At 68.6% G+C, this 23,268-nt stretch overlaps 1 protein-coding gene across 1 annotated transcript; it reads left to right on the top strand.

The window, feature by feature from the left end:
- The first annotated feature begins 246 nt into the window (after nucleotides 1–246).
- On the top strand, nucleotides 247–11,011 carry LOC140593808 (uncharacterized). The gene is made up of 3 exons (XM_072718993.1): nucleotides 247–3,872; nucleotides 4,553–4,901; nucleotides 9,919–11,011. Exons 1-3 carry the CDS (start codon nucleotides 3,541–3,543, stop codon nucleotides 10,360–10,362), a joined length of 1,125 nt encoding a protein of 374 aa, XP_072575094.1. The 5' UTR covers nucleotides 247–3,540; the 3' UTR covers nucleotides 10,363–11,011.
- Nucleotides 11,012–23,268: the final 12,257 nt, after the last annotated feature.

Here is a 23,268-nt window from a genome sequence, read left to right as displayed (position 1 = left end):
TGAGCTGCTGCGGACACCCTGGCACGGGGGAGGGGTGCCCTGGCCAAGGTCACAGGGGTGCGGGGGCGCAGGGGAGGGCGGCGCTGGGGGACCTGCTTCCGGCTCCGCCGCTGCTCTTGGAGCTTATCTCTTGGTGCGACCTTGGGACTTAGACGTAATTAGAAATTGATTTTCTTTTACTTTGTGGCACTTAGAATACAAAATGTCTGTTCTCGGGGAGCGGCTGGGTCTCCCCAGCAGCCCACCCCCACCCCCACCCCTCCCCCTCCCCGACCAAGGGCTGGCCAAGGCCCTGGCCCTGGTGAGCGCGCATCGTGGACACCCGGCGTGGACACCCGGCGTGTGCTCTCGGCAGGCAGACCGCGGTCCCCGGGCCAGGACGCTGAGACGCAGCCCCGCGCCGTCCACACCGGCACGTCCGGTTTAGTGACTCAGGTACAGGCCCGGGGACAGGTGGGTGGACACAGGCCCGCGGCCCTCAGAGCTGCCGGCGCCGTTGATGGCGCGGTGGCCCGTCTCCTGGCTGGACCGCCTCCTCCTGTGCCCCCCAAGTCCTCGGTGCTCCCCGAGGCGCTCCTGCTGCCCACCTGCGATGCTTTCTCAGCCAGGTGCCTGCCCCCAGGTGCCCGGCCTGTGTCGGCCCCCCCCCGGCTGAGAGGGGCCACCGGGGGCGCGACCTGCCCAGTGCAGCCGGTGCTCAAGGCCCCTCACGGCACCCCCCGAGGAGCGAGCTCACCAGAGAGGCTGAGCAGCTCCCCAGGTTCACGCAGCTGGCGGAGGAGGGGGGCGGGGAGGCACCCCTGACCTGGGCGCCCGCCCCCAGAGGCCTTGCTGCTCACCTTGGCTGGGCTGGGGTCTCGGCCCAGCCCCCCGGCCCCCTGGCACCCCAAGAGCACGGGGCCCCTCTGCTGTGCTCTGTGTGCCCTGGGGCCTGGCGGGGGACACGGTGCTAGATGCAGGGAGCGGGGCTGACCTCCTGTCCCCAGCGGGCCTGTGCCAGCCCCGAGGCCCCCGGGGTGCCCCCGCCAACCCGCAGAGCAGAGCCCAGCCTGCGGCGAGCTGGCCCAGGGCTGGGATGGGGCGGCTTGGGGGGGCCCTCCGAGGCTCCGAGGCTCGTCAGCCCGTCAGTGGACAGGACGCGGCTCCCGGCGAGGCTGACGTCGCGCGGGGCCCCCAGCAGCGGGGGAGCCTGGTCCCGCCGCCCGCTTGGCTTCGCAGGGCCGAGGGGAACCGCAGTCCTTCCTTGGCGCCGACCCCCCGAAGTCCCCACGTCCACCTGCCCCTCCGCGGTGCCCCACCCTCCTGGGGCCCGGGCAGGGCTGTCCGGAGAATCAGGGAGAGGGGGCCCGGCCCCCCCACGGTTGCCGTCCTGCCTCGTCGGGCTGCACGCGGGGCGGAGGGCCGTGCGGGGGGCCGTGGGTTCCCCTCGTTCTGTCCCGCGGCCCCTGTCAGGGGTCCCGGCCTCCACGTGGCCGTGGGGACACGCAGGGGCCTCGGCGACAGCACGGACGCCCGGGCAATGACTGCGGGAGGCCCGGGGCGCTGGCGTCTCTGGGCCGCGCCTGCAGCTCAGGGCCGCAGGCCGCAGCGCCACCGTGTTATTCCCCGTCTGCGGACTCGGGTTGGCCGGAGCATAAAGGAGACTTTCTTGGCTGCGCTCTGGCTTCTGCTGCTTCCCCGCCCTGTGGCTTGGACCGCGCAGCCCTGACGGGGCTCCCCCTCCGCGCCAGGCCTCGGGCCGTGGGGGCTGGGGCCTCGGGCCGCGCGGGGCTCCAAGGCTACCTCGGCCTCCCCAGGCCTTAAGCAAACGCGAAACGAGGACCCCCAGGGCACCCAGGACCCACTCGTGCAAGACGCCGCCTCCATACGCAGGACCCAGCAGCGCCGACCCCAGGCCCGGGGCCACGGCCGCAAGCTCTGACCGCAGGGGTCCTGAGAGCCGCGGCCTGGGACCCCCCCGACAGAGAACTGTCCCCCCATCTGAGCTCATCAGCCCCTGCGCCGCCCGCTGCCCCCCGGACCCAGGAACCCCGCTCCCCGGGCGCCGGCCTCCCGGCCACACTCCGGGCCTCTACCGCCCACCCCCAGAGGCCGCCCAGGGGCCAGTGGGCACCCGGGCGAACCCGGCCCCCTCGGCTGCCCACGTCCTGGGAGGACCCCCGGCTCCTTCCGCCTCAACGCGGGGCCTCCTAAAAGCAGAACTCCCGCCGCACACGGAGCCGGGACCCCCCAGCATTGGACGCCCCCCTTCCAGCCCCCACCGCGGGGCTCATGGACAGGAACCAACGTGATGCGGCCCCTCCCCCTCCGGGCCCCCTTGTCCTAGGAGCGGGGGGAGGTCTGGCGGCCTGGCCTTGGGGAGAGACGGGCTCCTCCTGCAGCCTCTGTGGAGGACGGGCTGCTCCACGGCCGCGGCAGCGTGAGGGGTCTCCCCGCGCTCCCTCCCCGACCCCGGCTGTTCCGTGGGCAGCCTCGGCCCGCTGGCCCCCCCGCCCGGCGACAGCAGACATCCTGCGAGTCGGACCTCTCTCGCCGGGGCGGGGGGCTGTGGCCAGGGGCGCCCGGGGCTCACACAGCCCCCGGGGGTGCAGGAGGCGCCAGGAAGGAGGGCGGGAGCCTGCGGGGTGGGGGCAGCCCTGGGAGAGCAGCCGCTCCCCCCCGAAGGGAGGGTGGAGACTGGCCCCGGGGGAATGAAGGGTGTGGGCGCCGCGGAGGCCCCAACACCCCACCCGGGTGCTCAGGAGGGAAGGGGGGCCTCAGACCCAGGAACTACCCCAACATGCACACAGATGCACACGCGTGTGCATGCAGTATACACAGGTGTACTCCCAGGCACACACGTGTGTGCACACAGAAGCATTCACGTGTGTACACATATGGAGGACACAGATGCCATATGCACATGCATGCACACATACGTGTGTGCACACAGAAGCATTCACATGTGTACGTGTGTAGGACACAGGCGCCATATGCACATGCACGCACACATACGTGTGTGCACACAGAAGCATTCATGAGTATACACGCGTGTAGGACACAGGCACCTATGTACATGCATCCACATGCATGTGTGCAGTGTACACGGGTGTGTTCCCAGCCACATACACGTGTGTGCACGCAGAAGCATTCTTGTGTGTACACATGTGTAGGACACAGAAGCCTATGTACATGCATGCACACACATGCACACACGTGCATCCATGCAGTGTACACGGGCGTGCTCCCAGGTACACACTCGTGTGCACACAGAAGCATTCATGAATATACATGCATGTAGGACACAGGTGCCATGTGCACACGCATGCACACGCATGCACACATGCTCCAAGCAGCAGGGAAGCAGCCCCCGCAGTGCAGGGGGAAGGACAGCAGTGAGTCCGACAGAACCGCCGACTGCACGTTAAATTATCCGTGTGTCAAGTCACAAGAGACGCCCGAGCTCTGGCTCGTGGGCCAGGAGGAGGCGCGCGGCCCGCAGGCACATCGGTCCCTGCCCAGCCCAAGTCAGGCTCTCAGCATACCTGGGGCCCCTGGGGCATGGCGGTCCCAGGCCATGACAACGTGAGCCCTGGCCTCGATTCCCCTGGGTCTGTCCCCAGGTCCTCAACTCCGCATGGAGCCTTGCTGACCCCCAACGGGAGTCTGGGAGCCCCTCAGCCATGCCCTCCCTGGGTGCAGGGCCGCTCCCCTCGAGGGCACCGGGGCGTTCATCGCCGCAGAAGACGCCCAGAGGACTCCTACTGCCCACCCCCTGCAGCCCAGGGGCTGGTCTCTGCCCTCCCGGAGGGTCCTGCCTGCCTGCGACCTGGCGGGGGCGGCTGCCGGGACAGGAACCCCGAGGAGCAGGGTAGGCCCAGCGACGCCCACAGGTAAGAGGCAGGTGCGCCCGGGACGCCCACTGTCCTCCCCAGGGCCACACGCCCAGCTGGGCCCAAGTCCACTGGCTCCTCGTCGGCCCCTCCTGAGGTGTCCCATCGTCACCCTGGCCCGGGGCCGGCGGGGCCCTCACTCAGCATTACCCTGTATGTCCCTCCACCTGACAAGGTGTGGACACGGGGGGCTGATCGCTGTACAAGGAGCTGTTCTCCGTTCCAGATAGTGCCCCGTGTGCCTACAAGCAGGGCAAGGGACAGCAGGCCCTCTCCGACCCTGACCACCTCCCCTGGGACGGGCAGGGAGTGGGAGAACCTTCCAGAACCCTCCCTGCCACGGGGGCGGGGGCCTTGCCCTGGAGCATCCAGGGGGATGGGCTCAGGGCTCCCAGCAGCAGCCAGCTGGGGACGGGGCCCAGATCGCCCTGCCAGCCTGTCCCCTCGGGGGTCCCAGCACGAGGCCAGTCTCCCCCGGGCCGGGCAGCCGTCCCCACCTGGGCCAGGGCCGGCTGTGCTGGGGGGGTGGGGACAGATGCGAGGCAGCAGGACCACCACCCACACTCCTGAGCAGACTTCCAGGATCCAGGGGGCAGGAGCACCAAGGCCAGGCCCTGAGCTCCCAGAATAGCCCGGGGTGCGGCCCGCGGCCAGGGCTGGCAGCTGACTTCACCCCGCAGGCATCCCCGGCAGCCCGGCTGTCTGCCCCGCCACACCTGCTGGGCCTCAGAGCCAGCTCCAGCCCTCGGGAGACGCGCCAGAGCCGCAGGGGGGCCGCCCACGGCACAGGAGGCCGCCGCCCACAGCCTCACCCCTACCCGGGGCCGGGAGGGGCCCTCGGGGGCCGGGGGGCCACGGGCACCCCATCCCACCTGCCCTGCGTTGCCCAGCGCTGGGTCCGGACGGCCCATCTGCACGCCCGTCTGGTCCCAAAGCCGAGGAGCGAAGGATGTGGCCCCGAGAAGCCCCCGTGCAGGAGGGAGCGTGGCCCCGGCCCCCAAGACAGGGGGCCACCCCGCTTTCTTGCAGGTGGGGTCTCTGTGGGCTCAGGACAGAAATTTTAAGCCTGAATTTAAAAAGCAAGCATGGGGATCCCTGGGGGCTCAGCGGTGGAGCGTGTCCCTTTGGCCCAGGATGTGATCCTGGAGTCCCGGCATCGGGTCCCACACCGGACTCCCCGCGTGGAGCCTGCTTCTCCCTCTGCCTGAGGGGGCGTGTGTGCCAGGGAAGCCATGCCTGACAGCCAAGTGGCAGTGCAAAGGCCCTGGGGCAGCCCTGCGCCCAGCCCGTCCAAGGAGGGCCAGGAGGTCAGCGTGGCCACAGGTGCGGAAACCGAGCCAGGAGGGAGCGTGAGGGCAGGGGACACGGTGGGGCGGCGGAGGGAGGACTTTGCCTCCTTCTCTGATGGAGAAGCGGCTGGGGGTAGCTGCTGAGAAGCAGTCAGGCCCGGGACACGTTTTGCGACAAAACTGGATGGGGGCGGGGCGGGGGGGTGTGAGGGCGACCCCAGGCTGGGCTACGTCTCCTGAGAGGGGGACCTGTGCTGACGACACGAGTCTGCAGGTCCGGCCTCGGCCCCACACTGGCCAGGCTTGGCCTCTGCCTGTCAGCTGCTTCCCCGCTTCTCTGGTGCTCTAGCAGGTGGTCTCTGCAGAAGCTTCTGGAAGCTGGTACGGCAGCAGCTGTCTTTGCAGGAATTAGAAGAGCCTCCCTCCTCCGCCTGTCGGCCCCATGATTGCTGGCCCAGGGGCAGCCTGCGGGCGTCTAGGGAGGCCAGGCTCACAGGGACTGGCCCAGGCGCTGGTGCGGGGGGGCCCCGGGGGCGGCAGGCAGGGGGCCGGGGGCTCAGGGGGGATGTGAGGAGCAGGAGGGCAGGTGCGGCCCCCGGGGACCCACTCTGGACTCCCCCCCAGGAACACCGAGGCCTCCCCTCGGATGGCTCCCCCGTCCCTTCCCACCGGGTCCTCACGGCCAGCGTCAGTGTCCGGCCCACTGCGTCCCAGGGTCTGCACCCACTTTGCCTTCGGAGCCAGGCCTCTGGGTCCACGCCCAGCACCCACAGGCTCTCTCGCTCTCTCGTGCTCTCTCCAGCTCCCCTGCTCCCTCAGCCAAGCCTGCCCCCCCCAGCGGTCATGTGCCCAGGCCCCTGAGGACCAAGCCCAGCAGACGTCACGGGCGTCACACAGGACGGGCATCCGGGGCCACCCCAGCCGGTCCCTCTCATCGTGACCTCCGGGGGACCCCTTCACCCCCGCCCCCAGCCCCTGCGTGTCGCCCTCCGCCCTGGGCTGGCGGGGTCTCCTGTCTCACTATGCAGGGGACACAACGGATGGAAGCCTCGGGAGGGAGCCCAGAGGGGCACGGGGGCCTGAGGGTGCACCCGGCAGACCCGAGGGGGGAGCCCGCACGTCCACCCGGGAGCCGCGAGGTGCTGCGCCCGCTGGGGACGTCCGACGCTGTCCCGCTGCCACCAGGGCAATCTGGTCCTCGTGGTCACACCCCGAGCCCTGAGCGTCTCGTGTGTGCAGAAGAGCTCCTAGGACACACGCATTTTAACAAAATCATAAACGCCGTCACGTGGCTTGAGAAATCCGGGAGCCTCCATCGTAAGGCAGGAGGATGGAGCTGAAGGACGTCCTGTGCCCGGCGGAGGGAAGCCGCCACGCTCCCAGGCGCCCTGAGGGGCGGTGGCCCAGGGCACCTACGCTCACCCCACGACACTCGACACTCGGCGGCCACACACTCACGTGCAGTCGCACGCACTCCGCCGGGGCAGTGGGAGCAGCGGGCGGCGTCCCGGAGCACCCATCCCGCGGTCCTGTGGGAGCCTCTGCGGCGCCCCCGCCCCGACCTCGTGGCCGTGGCCGAGGCTCCCGGAGCCCAGCACCCGCGGCAGGAAGCCCCTGACCGGCCCCAGGCTCCCTTCTCGGTTCCCGCTGCCTGCGGGGCCCGGGGGCTCAGACCCGCCCCGCCAGGCCTCCAGGCTGCGAGCCACCGCCCCGGGAGGCCTACAGGCCCCTCCTCACCCCCCGGGCCCGTCGGCCTCTGCAGCCCGGCCCCAGCGGCCCCCGCCCTCCCCCACGGTCACAGACGTGCCCCCGGGCCTGAGGCTCTGCACCCGCGCGTGTGGGGCCCGGCGAGGTCAGGTGCGCGCCGCTCCCCGGCCGGGGTCCGGGTGGGAGGGGCGGCCGGGGCCCGGAGAGCCGGGCGGAGAAGGGCCCGCGATGCCAGCGGCCTGTGGCCCAGGTGCGGGCGTTCACCGGAGGATCAGGCCTCGGACGCCGCCGCCCTGCACCGGCCCGAGGCTCCGGGGGCGCAGGAGGGGCCGGGGTCCCAGGCGCGTGCTCCCAGGGCTCTGCAGGAGGCGGCAGGTCAGGGTCCGGGGAGGCCGCGGCCGGGTCATCCGTCTCAGCGCCCGGGCTCAGGGTCCTGAGGACCCCGAGGGGCCCAGCCCTGCCCCTGTGGCCCCGGGAACAGCTTTAAGGGGAAATCCCGCGGCTCCGGGTTGGCTTCAGGCGGCTTCACCATAACATTGAATCGCGCCTGGAGACAGCGGGAGTCGCGATCTCAGCGCAGCTCTGCTCCCGGCGCCGAGGGCACCGCCGCCGCCCACCCTCGTCACGGGGTCTCCAGTCTGCCGTGCCCGTGCCCGCAGCTGCCCTGGCCCATGGCTCAGTTTCCCCCGCTCGTCTTGCAGACAGCGGGGCGAGGAGGACATGAAAGTGGGGGGAGCCCTGCCCTCCGGGCCCCCTGCCTCACCCCCAACCACGCCCCACTCCTCCGCCCCGTTGCCAGCTGTGAGCCACCAGCTGTGGGGACCGCATGGCCATGTGTCCTGGTGCCGTAGCCACGGTCGATGTCTCCGGAGATCGTACCAGGAGCAAAGATGAGCCAACTCGAGGGTCTGCAATTCCGGGTGACGGCACGAAACCAGCTCCCCAGAGCGGCCTCCCCAGTTCCCGCCGCATCCTCGTGCTGTCCCCACGGCAGCTGCGCCCACCGGCGGCCGTCGTGGTAACTCGCTGTGTGCCCTGACCACCAGGGCGCCGGGCACGGTCCACGGGCTTCGTGCGCCCGGGGACACAGTCCTGTCCACTTTCCTGGGCTCACCGCTATTCCGTAACCACCTCGCGGGGGCTCCTTGTCCTGGGTGTAGGTTTTGTCCCTTGTTGCAAATACCTCTTTCCAGGCTGTGGCTTGTCCCCTTTGGGACCCAGGGCTCGGCCACTGATTCACTTAACAAATCCCTACCCGACACTCAGGCCAGGAGCCACCTGGGGCGGGACAGGCGTCCCCAGCCCAGGGTCTACCAAGTGCAGATGAGGCACCGGGGGCCAACCCAGGTGTGGGGAGGGGGGCCGGGGGGCTTCAGCAAGGGGCAAGACTGCACACGGGAGGGCGTCAGGAAGGAGGGCGTGGGGGGGCGCCAGGGAGTGGGGGGGGCATCAGGCAGGGGGAGCACAGATTTTTGCCGGGGAGCGGGTGGTGACAGCCTGTGCGTGGCGTGTCAGGCCCAGCAGCCCCCACCCGGCAGCGGCCTCCAGGGAGGAGGACTCGTGTCTCCGGCCCAACCGCGGAGCTCGGACGCAGGCCCGTGCACTCAGTCTGGGCAGCGCCACCGGGACGCCAAGGCCTCAGCTGCCCACCCAGAGCTGCCCCCGGCTGCGGCCAACGATGGCCAGCGGCCAGGAGTGTCGGGTGGGGACAGCCGGGCCCCATCCTTGGCGCTGCGTCAGCCCATCCCCCAGGAGGGAAAGGGTCCCTGGGCATGCAGGCCGCTCCCCTAACGGGGGAGGGCCGCTCCCACCTGCCAGGCGCTGGGGGCCCACGTACCCGCCGTGTGCTCACCGTCCTCCAGGACGGGAGGAGGACAGGTGGACAACAGGGCCCGGGCTGGGAGGTGATGCTCTGGGGCACAGACCAGGGGTTGGAACCCGGCCGGGCCTGAGCAGATGGCTCCCAGAGGCCACCGCTCGCCTGCGCCCTCGCGGCCCGGGCCCCACACACTGGGCAGCCCTCCCCGTGCCTCCAGCCCTGCCGGCAGCCCTTCCGCCCTGGGCCGTGTGGGGACACTGAGGGGCCGCAGGCTGCGGGCAGGGCTCTAGGGAGCTCGACTTTTGCCAAAAGCACCCACACCTCGACCCCAGGTCCTGCCCGGTCCTGGCGCCGGAGCTCAGTCCCCACAGGCTAGGACCAAGCCAGGGCCCTGGGCCCAGTCTACACGGGAAGGGTGGGTTTGAGGGAGAGAAGGCAGGAAAACAGCCAGGCCGGGGCCGTGTAAACGCCTCCCAATGCAGGCTCGGGCCCCGGTGACTTTGCGTGAACGCCGACATGGGGAAACCAGCTCTTCTCAAAACCAGGGTGAGGAGAAAGCGATGGGAACACACTCGAGGGCAGATGTAAAGCCGCACCCCTGCTCCCAAGGTCACAACGGCCCAAAGCAGCAGACGGAAACCGGCATCCCGGCACCGACGACACCGAGCACCCGCGGAGCGAACGCTGCCCTCCGTGTTGGCGAGGAGACTTGCGTGGGCCCTCGGCGCCCTGGAGCAGAGAGCAGGGGTGCGGCCGGCCTGGGGGAGAGGAGGCGGCCCGGCAACACCCAGGGAGGTGAACCCTGTCCAACAGGGACCCCCGGCACCTCGGGCGAGTGGGGCGGCCAGGAGGGCAGCGGGGATGGCGGGAGGCAGGCCTCCACCGACAACTACTGTGGATTTCAATAAAGCAATTCCTTTGCACTTGGGTTCTGCCCAGAAAAACCCTTTGGCCGCACAAAAATATTAGAGATTTCACTAATGAAACTTGATATAATTGAAAATATGCATGCAAGCGTATAAACCTTTACAATGTCATATGTTTTTTCACCTGCGTGATACACGTCACACTCTGCAACCGGTGACTGCACCCTCTTTTCCAGCACCCACGCGCTGCTTGAAAATGTCCGCGTATTAGGCTAAAACAGACATCTCGATAAATTCTATAAAGTCACTTTTATATAAATGAGATCATACAGAATGGTATTTCATTTCTTGTTTCTTTTCTCAAGGTCGTATTTTTAATCCATAAACTTCATTTTGTGAGCAGTCTCGGGTTTGCTGCAAAATTGAACCGAACGTGCAGAGACTTCGCAGGCACCTCTGCCCCCACACACGCACAGCTGCGACCCTCCGACTCCTGCAGGACACGATTCCCCGGACCCAGACCCACGGTAACACCTCACAGCCACCCCACACCCTCCGTTCACGGCCAGCTCACTCCTGGTGTTGTGCACTCCGTGGGTTCGCGCAAATGTGTGGCGGCGTGGATCCATCCAGAGGGCATCACGCGGAGGAGTGTCGCTGCCCTACAGGAATCCTCGGTGTTCCACTGGCTCATCCCTCCTCCTTCCCCAGCCCCTAGTAACCACGGTCTCTGTAACCTCGCCCTTCCCAGGAGGTCAGAGCTGGAATCTCACGGTGTGCGGCCTTTTCAGGTTTACATCTTTCACTGAGTAAGACGCATCCCCCTCCTCCCACCCTGTCTTTCCGTGGCCTCTTTTTCGTGCTGAGCGATATCCCACAGTCCCAATGAGCTTCAGCTCATATACCCATTCACCTGCTGCAGGCTGTGTGGACGGCTTCCCTGTGTGGGCAGTGCAGGCGAAGCTGCTGTGGACACTGGTGCACAGGGACGACCTAGGTGGGGTGGGTTTATTTTTTAAGATTTTATTTATTTATTTGAGAGAGAGAGAGAGAGAACTAGCAGGAAGAAGGGCAGAGGGAGAGGAAGAGACAGACTTCCCGTGGAGCGGGGAGCCCAATGGGGGCTCAACCCCAGGACAGAGCTTGCAGGTGCTGGTCGAGGTCGGTGACATGGCCCCCTATGCGAGGGTCATTGAGAGGAGGCAGGGAGGGGCCCGGTAAGCCGTCCGTGTCTTGGTCTGGATGGTGGATTCTGGGTGTGGTCGCTCCTTTAAATGCACCAAAGCGAGATCCCTGGGTGGCGCGGTGGTTTAGCGCCTGCCTTTCGCCCAGGGCGCGATCCTGGAGACCCGGGATCGAATCCCACGTCGGGCTCTCGGTGCATGGAGCCTGCTTCTCCCTCTGCCTGTGTCTCTGCCTCTCTCTCTCTCTCTCTGTGACTATCATAAATAAATAAATAAAATAAAATAAGACTTAAATGCATCAAAGCTGTGCGTTTACAATTTGTGAGCTCTTTCCATGCTTACGTTATTCTTCGGTGGAAAGGTTACTAAAGAAAGGGTGGGGGGGGGAATCTGCCCTGGAAAGGTGTGTGCGAGCTCTGAGGCTGAGGGATCTGTGGCCACCGCCAGCCCCGCTGTGTCCCACGGCGGAGGGGATTTGCTGCCAGGAAGGACGGGCTCTCCACCTGCCCGGGCGCTGCTCGCCTCTGCTCCAGCATTTGCCGGCTTCCTGGGCCGTCCTCACGGATAAGACGGGTAAAGCCTTGCAAGATTTCTCACATGCTGCTCTGAGCTCTCAAAATCCACAGTTTGGGGTCCACGGGGGGCTCTGTGGGTGAGTGTCTGTCTTCAGCCCAGCCCAGCGTGACGCCGGGGTCCTGGGATCAAGTCCTGCGTCGGGCTCCCCGCAGGGAGCTGCTTCTCCCTCTGCCTGGGTCTCTGCCTCTCTCTCCATGTCTGATGGATAAATAAATAAAATCTTAAAACAATAAATTTCACAGTGTACATGCCCCGTCCAGTTCGATACCGAAGCCAACTTTGCCCTCCAGCGGCACTGCCCACGCCGCAGGGGAAGTGCACTCCCAGGCACCGTCTCTGTGCCGTGCCACCAGCCCAGACGCCCACAGAGGAGCCGGCCACAGGCTGGGCCCAGGGCAGAAGGGCGGCCGCTAAGCGGGTGGGCCCCGGCCCTGGCCCCAGCCCTGGCTGTCCCCAGGGCCCCAAAGCAGCCTGTCCATGTGGCCGGCCGGCAAGCCGGTGTCTGGGAGGGCCTCAGTGGCCGGGAACGGGACTCACTGGGAACGCGTCAGTCAAGGAGCCTTGGAGGCAAGGGTGCCGGAAGCCTAGTCCCGGAGAAGGCCCAGGAGATTCAGACGAGCTCCCGCCCCCACCCCCGCGGGCTGCACTAAACACGCTGTCTTCTTGTTCCTTTTCCTTTCATGTTTTCCCTCCCCTGCTACCTACGGCTGCCTGAGGACAGAGCCTGTCCAGTCACCACTGGACCCCCGGACCCAGCCCCCCACCCCGTGCTCATGGGACAGAGTGATCACACCCGGCTGTGCTGGGGGTCCTCCAGGGGGCTGGAGAGCTCCCCGGACGAGCCAGCACCGGGTCAGGCCGCCCCACCCCGGCAGGTCCTGTTGCAAATGCTCTGGCCCCAGCTGTCCGGGGTGTGGGCGCCGAGTCCCCGCTGGAAGCAGGTGGGTCCCATCCGGGGCTGCTCCTAATCAAGGTTCCCAACACCCACTGCACGTGGAGCCCACGTGGGCCCAGGCCCCTTCTTCCCTGGGCGACATCCGTCCACACCGCAGGACCTGCAGCACTGGAGGGGTGAGGTGGCCGTTTTTCCGGGGACACCCCGAATCTACCCTAAGGTGCAGTAAATCCGTGCAAGGGGCGGTGCACTGGGAAATGCTCAGCGACCGATGCTCAGAAGGGCCAGGACCAACTGTAGTGCTCGCTCCTTCCCATGGCGCCAACGCAGCTGACTTCAGACCACTACCCGCCTTAGGTCCCCGGACGGACGTGGGCTGGCTCCACGCGCTGGAAGCTCGTGCTGATTTGAGTGGACTGTGACCAGCCACGTATGACTTGTGGCACATCCAACCCCTGGCCTTGACCCACCTGCTGCTCCACCCAGGGAGGGGCTGGTCCTACCTTCCACAGCTGCATGGCTCAGGTCCTCTCCTGGCCTCTCCTCCAATGTGCACTTCACCAAGTGCCACAGGATCCAACCCACAAGCACTCCCCGCTTTACGAGACGGCCAGGACCTGGGCCGGGCTGAACTGCGCTGGGTCCTGAGCTGGGCTGTGTCCTGAGCTGGGTCCTGAGCTGGGCCCTCGGCTGGGCTGGGCCCTGAGCTGGGTCTGGGGCTGGGTGCTGGGCTGGGCCCTGAGCTGGGTCCTGGGCTGAGCTGGGTGCTGGGCTGGGCCCTTGGCTGGGTCCTGGGGTTGGGCCTTGGGCTGGTTCCTTGCTGGGCCCTGGGCTGGGTCCTGGGCTGAGCTTGGTGCTGGGCTGGGCCCTGGGCTGGGTGTTGGGCTGGGTCCTCAGCTGAGCTGGGTCCTGGGCTGTGTTCTGGGCTGAGCCAAGTGCTGGGCTAGGTGCTGAGCTGGGTCCTGGACTGGGTCCTCAGCTGAGCTGGGTCCTGGGTTGAGTCATGAGCTGGGGCCTGAGCTGGGTCCTGGGCTGAACTGAGCTGGTCCTAGGCTGGGTCCTAGGCTGGGTCCTGAGCTGGGTCCTTGGCTAGGTCCTCAGCTGGGTGCTGGGCTGGCCCTGAGCTGGGTCCTGGGCTGAACTGGGCCCTGAGTTGGGCCATGAGCTGGGTCCTGGGCTGGGTCCTGGGCTGGGTCCTGGGCTGGGTCCTTGCTGGGCCCTGAGCTGAGCTGGGCTAGGCCCTGAGCTGGGCCCTGGGCTGGGTGCTGGGCTGGGTCCTGGGCTGGGTCCTTGCTGGGCCCTGAGCTGAGCTGGGCTAGGTCCGATGCTGAGCTCATGGGCTGGTAAGTGTGAAGGCCCAGACCGGCATAGAGGAGCCTTGGGTGCCACCTAGGATGGGGCGGCACCACGTTGCTCCCTCGGGTGCTGCAGGAGACAAGGGCAGCCCAGAGGCAAGGGGAGCAGGAGACAGAGCCCAGGTCTGATGGGAGAAGCACCAGAGGGGCTCTTGGAAGAATCTAGCGCACGTTGCACGTGCTCACGGCCAGAAGCCACACACAAGGCCGGTGTGGGCGCATCGCGTGTACGTGAAACGTCCAGGGCAGACAAACGTCGAGACAGACCGAGGACTGGTGTCCGGGGCGCCGGGCGGGGGCAGGAGTGGCTGCCGTCAGTGGGGCACAGGCCTTCTGGAATCACGCAGCGGTGAAGGTCCCAGGACTGCCCTGCGAGCCGCCGGGCTGCGCACTGGCCGTGAGTGGATCCTGTCCCAACAGCTGGGACTTAACGCCAGCCCCGGCGGCGCCTCCGACCCGCCCCCTGCCGCCCCCGAGGGTCCCTGCCCGCAGGCCGCTCCCGGGCAGAGACTGGGAGAGCCGCGCCTGCAAACACCAGGATCGCCGCGTCCCGCGCACCGGTCGTCTCCGGGAGGCGTCTCGTCCTGTCACCCAACCACCTCCTTCCTCCCTGCGTTCTCGGGGCAGACAGCCCTGCCCCCGGGAGTCGGGGCGCGCCGCGCCGGTAACAAAGCCCTCGGGCTTCCGTGCGCCTCCGCCTCCCTTAGAGCCCCAGGGACCCCAAGTCGCAGGTAAACCTAAGCTGGCGTTCCAACCCCGTGGGAAGCACCACGGCACCCCCAGGGCAATGACACAATCCCAAAGTCACCAGCCTGTGCGCTTTGAGGTGCATGAATCACAGGGACTTGAAAACAGTCGAGTCATGCGCTCCCCAAGGCCGAGCCATAAACCTGACAATCCCTGAGTCATCTTCAGCTGCTGAGTCACCGCGTCCCCGGCCCGGAGCCCCAGCGCTGGAAGGGCCCCAGAAGTCTCCGCTGGAGAAAGCCTGTCCAGAGAAGTCTGACCTGGGGCGACCCCCACCCCATCCCGCGCCCCCACCCCGCCCCCCACCGCTGGCTGCCGTCCATCCTCCCAGGAGGGCCCTGAGGGCCACCTCTTGACGAGTGGTCGCCGGGCTCCTCTGCAGCCGCTGGGCCCTGGGCACTGTGCCCATTTCAGTGGGATGCGGGCCCCTTCCACGAGTGCTTGTTTTTGTTTTTTTTTAAAGATTTTATATATTTATTCATGAGAGACACACAGAGAGCAGCAGAGACACAGGCGGAGGGAGAAGCAGGCTCCTGCGGGGACCCTGACGTGGGACTCGATCCCGGGACCCCGGGGTCACGCCCTGGGCTGAACGCTGATGCTCCACCCCTGAGCCCCCCAGGCGTCCCCCACGAGTGCTTCTGGCACCTGAGGGCCACCCGATGTCACTGTCGCACCCTCGCCCGGCCCCCAGCAGGTCCCCCGTGGCGGCTAGACCTGCAGGCCTCCCACCAGCCCAACCACAGGGGCCCGGCCCTTCTGCCCAGACAACCCCTCCCGGCCCGGTGGGCACGCACACGGGAAGGGGCAGTGGCCGAGGGAGCGCTGGCGGGGACCACAGAGCTGGGGCTTGGAAGCAAGCGTCCCCCAGGCCAGCTCAGCCCGAGCGAGGTGTCCAGAAGGGTGGGAGTGACCGAGCCTCCAACAAGCAATGTGGGCGCTCATCAAGCCCTGGACACGGGGAAGGCAGGCCCCTTGGGGCCCCGAGTGGCCCACAGAGCCCCCATTGGGGGGCTTGTCAGGAGACCAGGTGCGGGACAGCCCGCTGCACTTGGGGAGACGCGTTTGGCTGCGGCGCAGAGAGAGCCCGGGGCAGGGAGCGGAAGGTGGGAGCTGCGTCCGGATGGGAGGAGGGCTCCACTGGGTCGGGGACCCGCAGCACCAGCATCTGGGCAGGGACCCCAGAAGCCACCAGACAGATGTGTGGGCGGGAGGGACACGGGGTCCCCCTGGAGGCCACGGGGGTGGGGTGGGCCTGCCCAGGACAGGGGGCCCCACGCGTCCGAGGGGCAGGAGGCTGGGAGGCCTCAGTGTGGGGGAACGGGATGCTCAGGGAGGAGACCCCCAGGCCTTGAGGAGCAAACGGCCCCCACGTCCCCGGAGCCTGGACACAGGAGGAAGGAGCCCTCGGGCCAGGAACGTCGTGCTCGGGGAGACAAGTCGGGGAAGGCGAAGCAAGCCCACCCCAGGGTCCTGGACGGGCCTGAGCCTCTGGGCGACGCTCTGGAGCCTCCTGTCCGCCCGCGGCCGTCCCGGGGAGTGCACAGAGTGCCCAGGTGTTTGCTCATGGCCCCCCCGGATCAGGGGCCGCAGGACCCGGGCATCAGGACAGAGGCCCCCAGAGCGCCGTCGACACAACTAAAAACTGCCGCAGGAGGAGCCAACACGGCGACGTCCCGTCGCACGGCCACTGTCCTTAACATCAGGAGCTGGGGCCCGGTGGCCGGGGCTGTGACGCGGGGCCCCCGCCGGACCCGGGACCGGCACTGGGACTTCCAGAGTGTCTGGCGGGCCCTAGAATCCACAGCGGGACCGAGGGGCTGCGGAGCTGGGGCTGCACTTCTCCCCCAGACACCGGCTTCTGCAGCCACGGAGACTGGGAGCTGCCCCCCGAGGGACCCCCACCCGGTGTGGGGCCTTCTGAGCCTTGGCACCACCTTGGGGACCCGCCGCGTGATCATGCCATCCAGTCTCACATGGTGCTGGGCAGCACCCGGGGCGCCGGCCCCCTGGAGACTCGGGCAGTGGGCAGCCACTGCATGTGCTGCCCGGGCCCCCTCCAGGAGCAGCGGCGGCAGGGGTGTCGAGGGGGAAGGGAAGGCCCCTCCGCTCAGCCCCAGGCCCGGGGCCCCCACAGAGGGCACTGGGGTCTCCGCAGGCCGCCCCTCCCAGCAGGGCAGTGCCCGAGAGAGGCACAGCTGCTCCCCGCAGCCCCATCCCTGTCCCCACCCACCCATGCCTGTCCTGGAGGCCACGGAACCCGCAGAGGACCCGGGCCGCCCCACACACACCGCGCCCCCTCCCATGCCCCCTCCCCTCCCCTCTGCTCCCACCAGGCCGCCTCCCATCTCCCTCCAGCCAAGGCCCTGGATTCCAGCACCCCGACCCCATCTGCTCCTGGGGGGGTGCTCACACCCATCAAAGCAGGATTCCAGGGGAGGGTGTGGACCGCGAGGCACCCGGGTCCCAGGGCTGGGCACGCAGAATGCACCTGCTCCCCGGGGGCTCCCCCTCCAGTAGCTGGGCCGGGGGCCGGGGGACTGGGGAAGGCGAGGGTGGGGAGCCCCGGCCCCAGGGACCAGCAGGCGCGGCCACAGAGCAGGGTGGGTGCAGCACGCTGGAGGCAGCAGGAACCGGACGCCAGGGGATCTGGGCCCCGACACCTCCATCGATCTCGCCCACAGAGCCCCCCCGCCCCGGGCCCTTTCATCTGCCTCCCACGCCAGTCCCGGCCAAGCTTCCCAGCTGCACAGCCGCCACGCCCGCTCCCCCCCCCCCCCCCCCCCCCCGCGCCCCGGCCCCTCACCACGCCCCTGCCTCTCCCACAGCTCCCCCTGCCGCAGGCCTCCACCGGGCTCCCGCCGCCCAGATGCTGACCTCGGGATTCCGGCCGGGCCTGGGACGCAGTGTGCCCCCGGGGAGATCCCCATGAAGCAGGGTTCCAGGGAATGGCGTGGACCCCCAGCCTCCCTCTAGTGGCCTTGGGACCTTCTCTCTGCCCCCGACTACCCTGAGGTCACACACCTACCAGGGCCTGGGGAGCAGGCGGTGACAGTGAATTCTCAATCTGTGAGCTGGATTTCTGTCATTCCAGCAAGATCCTTTGTCCTGACCACGCAGAGGCCAGCCCAGCAGACACCGGGCTGTACAGGACGGGGCCCCACCCAGGCCCGTGCCCACAGGCAAGGTGGGGGTGCCACTGCCCTCACGAGGCCTGAGGCCAAATGTGCCGAGACTCCGGGCAGTGGGTTGGCGGTGAGTTCACAGACACGGGGAGTTGGATTCATCCTGAAGCAACAGGGGGCTTGGGGGGGGGTCCTCAGTGGGGTCTGACGATCAAGCCCGGGGGTACGGAAGCTGGTGGGAGACGACGCACAAACACGCCTGCCCTGGGCGTCAGCACCCACGCAGCCAGCCTGGGCTCTGGGGGTCCTAGAACTTGCTGTCTCCGGCCCCAGGACTCAGGACCCCTGCCCCGGCCCCACCCCAGGAAATGAGCGGAGCACACCCCACCCAGCTGAACGGTGGGGCCCTCCCCCGGGGCTCCAAGAGCAGGGTGGGGCCACCCACGGGATCAAGAGCAGGGTGGGGCCTCTGGCCTTTGGACACGGCATGCTCGGCCTCGTCGCCCAGAGCATCCCAGGATCTCAGGGGAGAGCGGGTGTGGCTCCAGGCCCCCCACCCCGGGCCATGCAGGCGGCCCCCCCACCCCAAGTCCTGCAGCTCTGGAGGCAGCGCTGCCCCAGGAATGAGCACTCCCAGGGCCCTGCACCGAGGGAGGCGGTCGGCCGGGGCTCAGGCTGGGCGCCCCCTGCCCCCCAGGGCTGTCCCCCACCTCCAGGACGGGTGCCCCCACTCCGCAGGCGCCCCCACCCCACGGGGCCCCTCCGGGGAACGCTGAGGTGGGGTGAGGCATCCCCTGGAACACCCGCAGGTCCGGGCAGGGCCGCAGGCCTGCGCTGGGGGCAGATTTCGGGAAGAAGTGGGTTTTCTGTGTCGTTTCTCCGTCTGCTGCATCTCCCGCCCGCCCAGGGAGCTGAGACCTTCCACCGGGTCCTCCCTCCTACCCACCGGCCCACCTGCCCACCGGCCCACCTGCGCACCTGCGCGGCCACCTGCGTCTGCCAGCGGCTCCGGGGGGCGGGGCCGGGCGGAGGGGCGGGGCCGGGAGAGGCCAATCAGGGCCGGCCGAGGTCCCGGAGACCCAGCCAGCGAGGGAGGGCCCCGCCCCCTGCCCTGGGGCGCCCCGCCCCCCTCCCCAGCACCCTCCACTTCCCAGCCCTCCCAGCCCTGAGGGTCCTACCTACCTGGAGGGTGCCCCCCGCCCCCCTCCCGTGACCCTCCGTGACCTGCGGAGCCAGGCAAGGCCGGTGGGGGCAGCCCCTCCCCACCGCCGCTCTGGAAAGTTCTGTTCCTTAATGGAGGCCCCAGCTAGTGTCCCAGGGCCAGCAAAGCCTTCCCCGCCTCGCCCCGGGGTCGCCAGGAAAGGGACAGGGCCTGGGGAGACGCAGCCAGAAGGCCCCGGGGGACCCCGAGAGTGGCCTCCCCCTGCAGCCAGAGTGGGGTCCCCCAGAAGCCCCGAGAGGACCCCAGCTGTGCCCCCTGCAGCCCCCCTCCCGGCCGTCCTGGGTGAGGGCTCCTCGCAGGCCCTGCCAGCCCGTCCTCGGTGGCCCGAGAGGCCCACTGACCCTCTGCCCACGGCCTGGGCATTGTTGTCACTTCAAAGCGAGCCCGGGAAAGGCGGCCCCGTGGCCTCCCCGTCCCCGTCGGCACAGCGCGAGGCCCTGGGGCCGGTCCAGCCCGGTGGCCTACATTCAGCCCCAGCTCCCGAGCGTCTAAAAATAGGGTGTGACCGGCTGGATGCGGGGCCCTTGGCGCTGGGCGGCCGGGCTTGGAAGGGAGGCCGGGAGCTCGCGTCTGTGACCCACAGAGGCCGAACCGCAGTGGGCACCCCAAACCCCGCCCCGCCTGCGTCGGGCTGCGGCCTTCCCCTGCTCTCGGCTCCAGATGTCCCAAAGCACGTCCGAGTCCCCTTTACAGGGGACCCAAGTACAGAAACATGAACAGAGGCACCTGCGGGGCCGTGGGGGCAGTGGGCACTGCAGGCGGATGCCTGGCATTGGGGGGCGGGAGAAGGGGGGCTAGGGGCCTGGGGGAGCAAGACAGCAGGCCCCGCCTCCATCATGGTGACCCCCATACCCTGACCCTGCACCCCGGGAGGCCTGGGACAAGCAGGCCAGCAGCCACCACCCCTCCACTGTGTCCTAGCGTCCACCTGCCGGGCCTCCTGCCCCGAAGTTTACGTCTTCGCCAGTCCCCAGGGGGCTCGGGGGCCCTTCCTCTTGCCAGCGCCCCCTCACCTGCGGATCCAAAGGGAAGGGGTTCCGGGGAGCATGTGGGGAGAAGCCAGGGTCAGCACTTGGGTCCTGGCACCAGCCTCCTTCCCGATGCCCACCCAGGACAGGGGGGGCAACAGGAGGCCGGGCCCTGGCTGCAGGGTGGGGGGGTCAGGTCAGGACGTGGCTGTGCCCAACGGCCCCTCCCAGGGCTGGGGGCTGGGGGCTGGGCCGACGGGCGGTCAGCCATGGGCAGAGGGGGCAGGCAGGGGTGTAGCGAGGGTGTGGCCTGCCGGCGGGCCAGCTGCTGTCACCCCTGCTCGTCACGCAGCCACTGAATCACACGGGGCGGCCGCTCCACCTCTCTGAACCTCATCCGTGGATGCAGCCGACCAGGCCCGCTGGCCCTCAGGACCTCCCAGGGGGGCCATCCATGCAAAGGCCCCGGCCCCACCAGCCACCGGGTCCTCCCCCACGCCCCTCCCAGGCCGGCCGCACCGACTCCGATCACATGCGCAGGACACACTTTCCGCAGCCTCCCTGCAGCTCCAGGGACCCACCGGAGGGAAGCAGAAGCCGCGCTCTAGGGCTTAGGGCAACTCCCGAGAGCAGGCCAGGTCGGCCCCACCGCCCTGGGCCTGTCCCCTTCCTCCAACCTGGAATGCAGACATGAAGGAGGGAGCCCTGGCAGCCGTCTTTAACCATGAGGCAGCCATGAGCACGCTGTGCCGAGCACCGTGGAGGAGCAGAGAAGAGGAGCCCGGGTCCCTGATGAGACCTCGGAGCCGCCACGTGGCCCCCAACTTCTGCTGAAGGGAACCAGCCCCGCATATTTTCAAGCCCAGCAAGTCGGGGCTCGGTCCCTGGCCGTCCCGGTGGGGCTGCATCTGCTGAGAAGCGCTGACCCAAGGCCAGGCACTCGCCCCCACTTGCCACTTCTGCGTGTCTGTCATCCACGTGCCACAGGCAGCCTAGAAAATGGATCCCGCCAACCTCTGTCCAGTGAGGAGAATGAGGTCAAGGAGGGTCAGCCACCTGCCCGGGAGCCACCGCCGGGAGGGGCGCCAGGGTGAACCCAGTCCGAGGACCCCGGGCGCCCCCCTGGCCAAGGGCCCCCACGCGTGAGAGGCAGCAAGGTGCTGCGCCCGGCAGCCAGTGTGAGGAACGTGTGCAGCCTGGTGCCGGGGTCGGGGGGGGCTCGCCTCTGCAGGGCAGGGCGGGGCGGGGGCTGGAGGCCTGTGACGCGGGACCCCAGCTGCAGAGGCCCGGTCCCAAACCCCCGTCCGCACGCTGAGCGCACCTGGTATCCACGCGGTGCTCCCCACGCGCTCACCCGCCCTTGCCGGGCTTCAGCCCTTGGGGGGCACAGGTGGACACGCCTCGCCTCATGCGGGTCACACCTCCCTTTTCTGGTTATAAATAAAACACCGGAAGGGGCGCCTGGGTGGCTCGGTTGGTTAAGTGTCCGACTCTTGGTTTCGGCTTACCTCGTGACCTCACCTCAGGGTCGTGAGATCGAGTCCCGCGGCAGGCTCCGCACTCAGCGGGCAGGGGGGTGAGGGGGGGCTGCTTGGAGATTCCCTCTCCCTCTCCCTCTGCATCTCCCCCTGCTCTTTCTCTCTCTGTCTCTCTAAAATAAATAAATACATCCTTTTAAAAAAAAAGAAAATTTAGAAACTGCAAAAAAGAAGTCTAAAGGCAGACATGACCGTCAGTACGGCTGGGAGTACCCGTGACGTCTCTAATTCACGAGGAACCTGCAGCATCTCCCCCGCGGAAGGCCGGGCACCCTCCCCGCCCGGGCCCCTGGTACGAGTCAGGCCGTGTGGCCCCGGGCGCGGTGGCTCACGGGGGGTCGGTCCCATCAGGCGAGGCCAGGAGGGCAGCAGCCCGAGCCCCGGCCCAGGCCCCTGCCCGTCTGGCCCAGCCCCTCCTCTGAGGACAGCCGCGGAGGGTTCAAGATCAAAGAACTGAAGTGTGTGAACTGGAGGGGGAGCCTGGGGCGGGGAGGCAGTGGGAGGCCCTGCCCTGCTCCCTGCAGCTGCTGCACCCACGCCCCTGCCCTCGGGCCCCACGGCCCAGCAGGTGGGGCTGTCCTGCCTGCCCAGACAGGGCCGGCCTGGACCCGGACCGCACATCAAAGGAGCTAGGCCCAGGCAGAGGCAGGCAGGCTGCGGCGGGCGGGCGGCCCCCTCCTTCCCCCTCCTTCCCCCTCCTTCCCCCTCCTTCCCCCTCCTTCCCCCTCCTTCCCCCTCCTTCCCCCTCCTTCCCCCTCCTTCCCCCTCCTTCCGAAGCTGTGCCTGCTGCTGAAGCGCCTGCCCCAAGAGGGGGTGGCCTGCCCCCCAGAGCCCCCTTCCCCGGCTCCACACCCTGGGCAGAGCCCCGCCTGGGCCCAGAGGAGGCACCCGGACCCTCTCCTGGGGACGGGGGGCGGGGGTGGCCGGCCTGGCTCCTGGACACGCTCTCAGGAGCCCACTGGAGTCCAAAAGCACCTGCTGTGGGAGTGGCCGGGGGTGGGGACCGTGCACCTGCTTCGGAGGTGGCCCGTGCGTGCAGACGTGAAAGCCCAGGCCTGGCCGTGCTGGGTCACACACACGGACAGACTGCAGCCCCTGCGGCTGACTGAGAGCCCTGCCCACGGCCCCTCCCCGTGTAGACGGGACCTGACGTTGGGCCGGGTATCCGGGGCGGGGGCGGGGGGGAGTCCCTTGGCCTCTGGATGACTCTGCCCAGGCCAGGGCCATCCCCTGCAATCTGGATGTCCTGTGTCGCCCCCGGCAGGCAGGACAGAGGCTCCCCTAGCAGCTCAGGGTCGGGGGGGACACTGGAGGGGCAGCACGCAGCCCGGCCCCGAAGCCCCAGCCCCGAGCCCCCCAGAGGCCCCGGCCAGGCAGCCGAGCGTACACCCGCCGTGGGCCCAGAGCGTTCCCAGTAGACAGCAGCACACGTGTCCCCTGCAGGGGTGAGGGTGTCCTCAGCTGCGGTACTGGTGACGGCCCCTGGCCACAGAATCACAACCCCGACACGCCCACACCGTGCGCCCCAGAACCTGCAACATAACCCCTCACGCGGGGGGACCAGGTGGAGGATCCCGAGGTGGGCGATCACCCTGGGCTTCCTGGGGGCGCATGTCACCCACCACCTGGGTCCTCGCAAGGGGGAGGCCGGGGGGCCGGCGAGGCAGAGGGGAGCAGGGCCACGAGGTGCAGGGCCTCCAGGGGTGGGGAGGCGGGGGGAGGGGTCCCCTCGGAGCGCCTGGAAGGAGCCCGCCCGGCTGACCGCAGGCGCTGGGGTGCCCGACCTCCGGAGTCGAGGGAACGAACCCGCATTAAGCATTGATTCGGGGCTGGCTCACCCGGGCGCCCTCGGCCCCAACGGAGCCCCCGCCGGGTGCCGCGGAGGAGACACGGGTGAGCACCGCCCACGGTGCCCGCCTCTCCGGGGCCGGGCACCACGGCCCGGGGAGGGGCCCCGTTGTGTTCTGGGTGCAGGTTTCAGGGGCGCGCCCTGCACAGGGCGTCACTCACCCCGCGGGACGCGCCGCCCCTGCCCCTCCGCGGCTGCAGTTCACACTGTAGTGAAAACGAGGGAGATGCGGGGAGGCCAGGGGGGCGGCGGGTGG

This window comes from Vulpes vulpes, chromosome 9 (genome assembly GCF_048418805.1).
Source record: "Vulpes vulpes isolate BD-2025 chromosome 9, VulVul3, whole genome shotgun sequence".
Taxonomy (NCBI): Eukaryota; Metazoa; Chordata; class Mammalia; order Carnivora; family Canidae; genus Vulpes; species Vulpes vulpes.
This window is presented reverse-complemented; position numbering and strand designations above follow the sequence as displayed.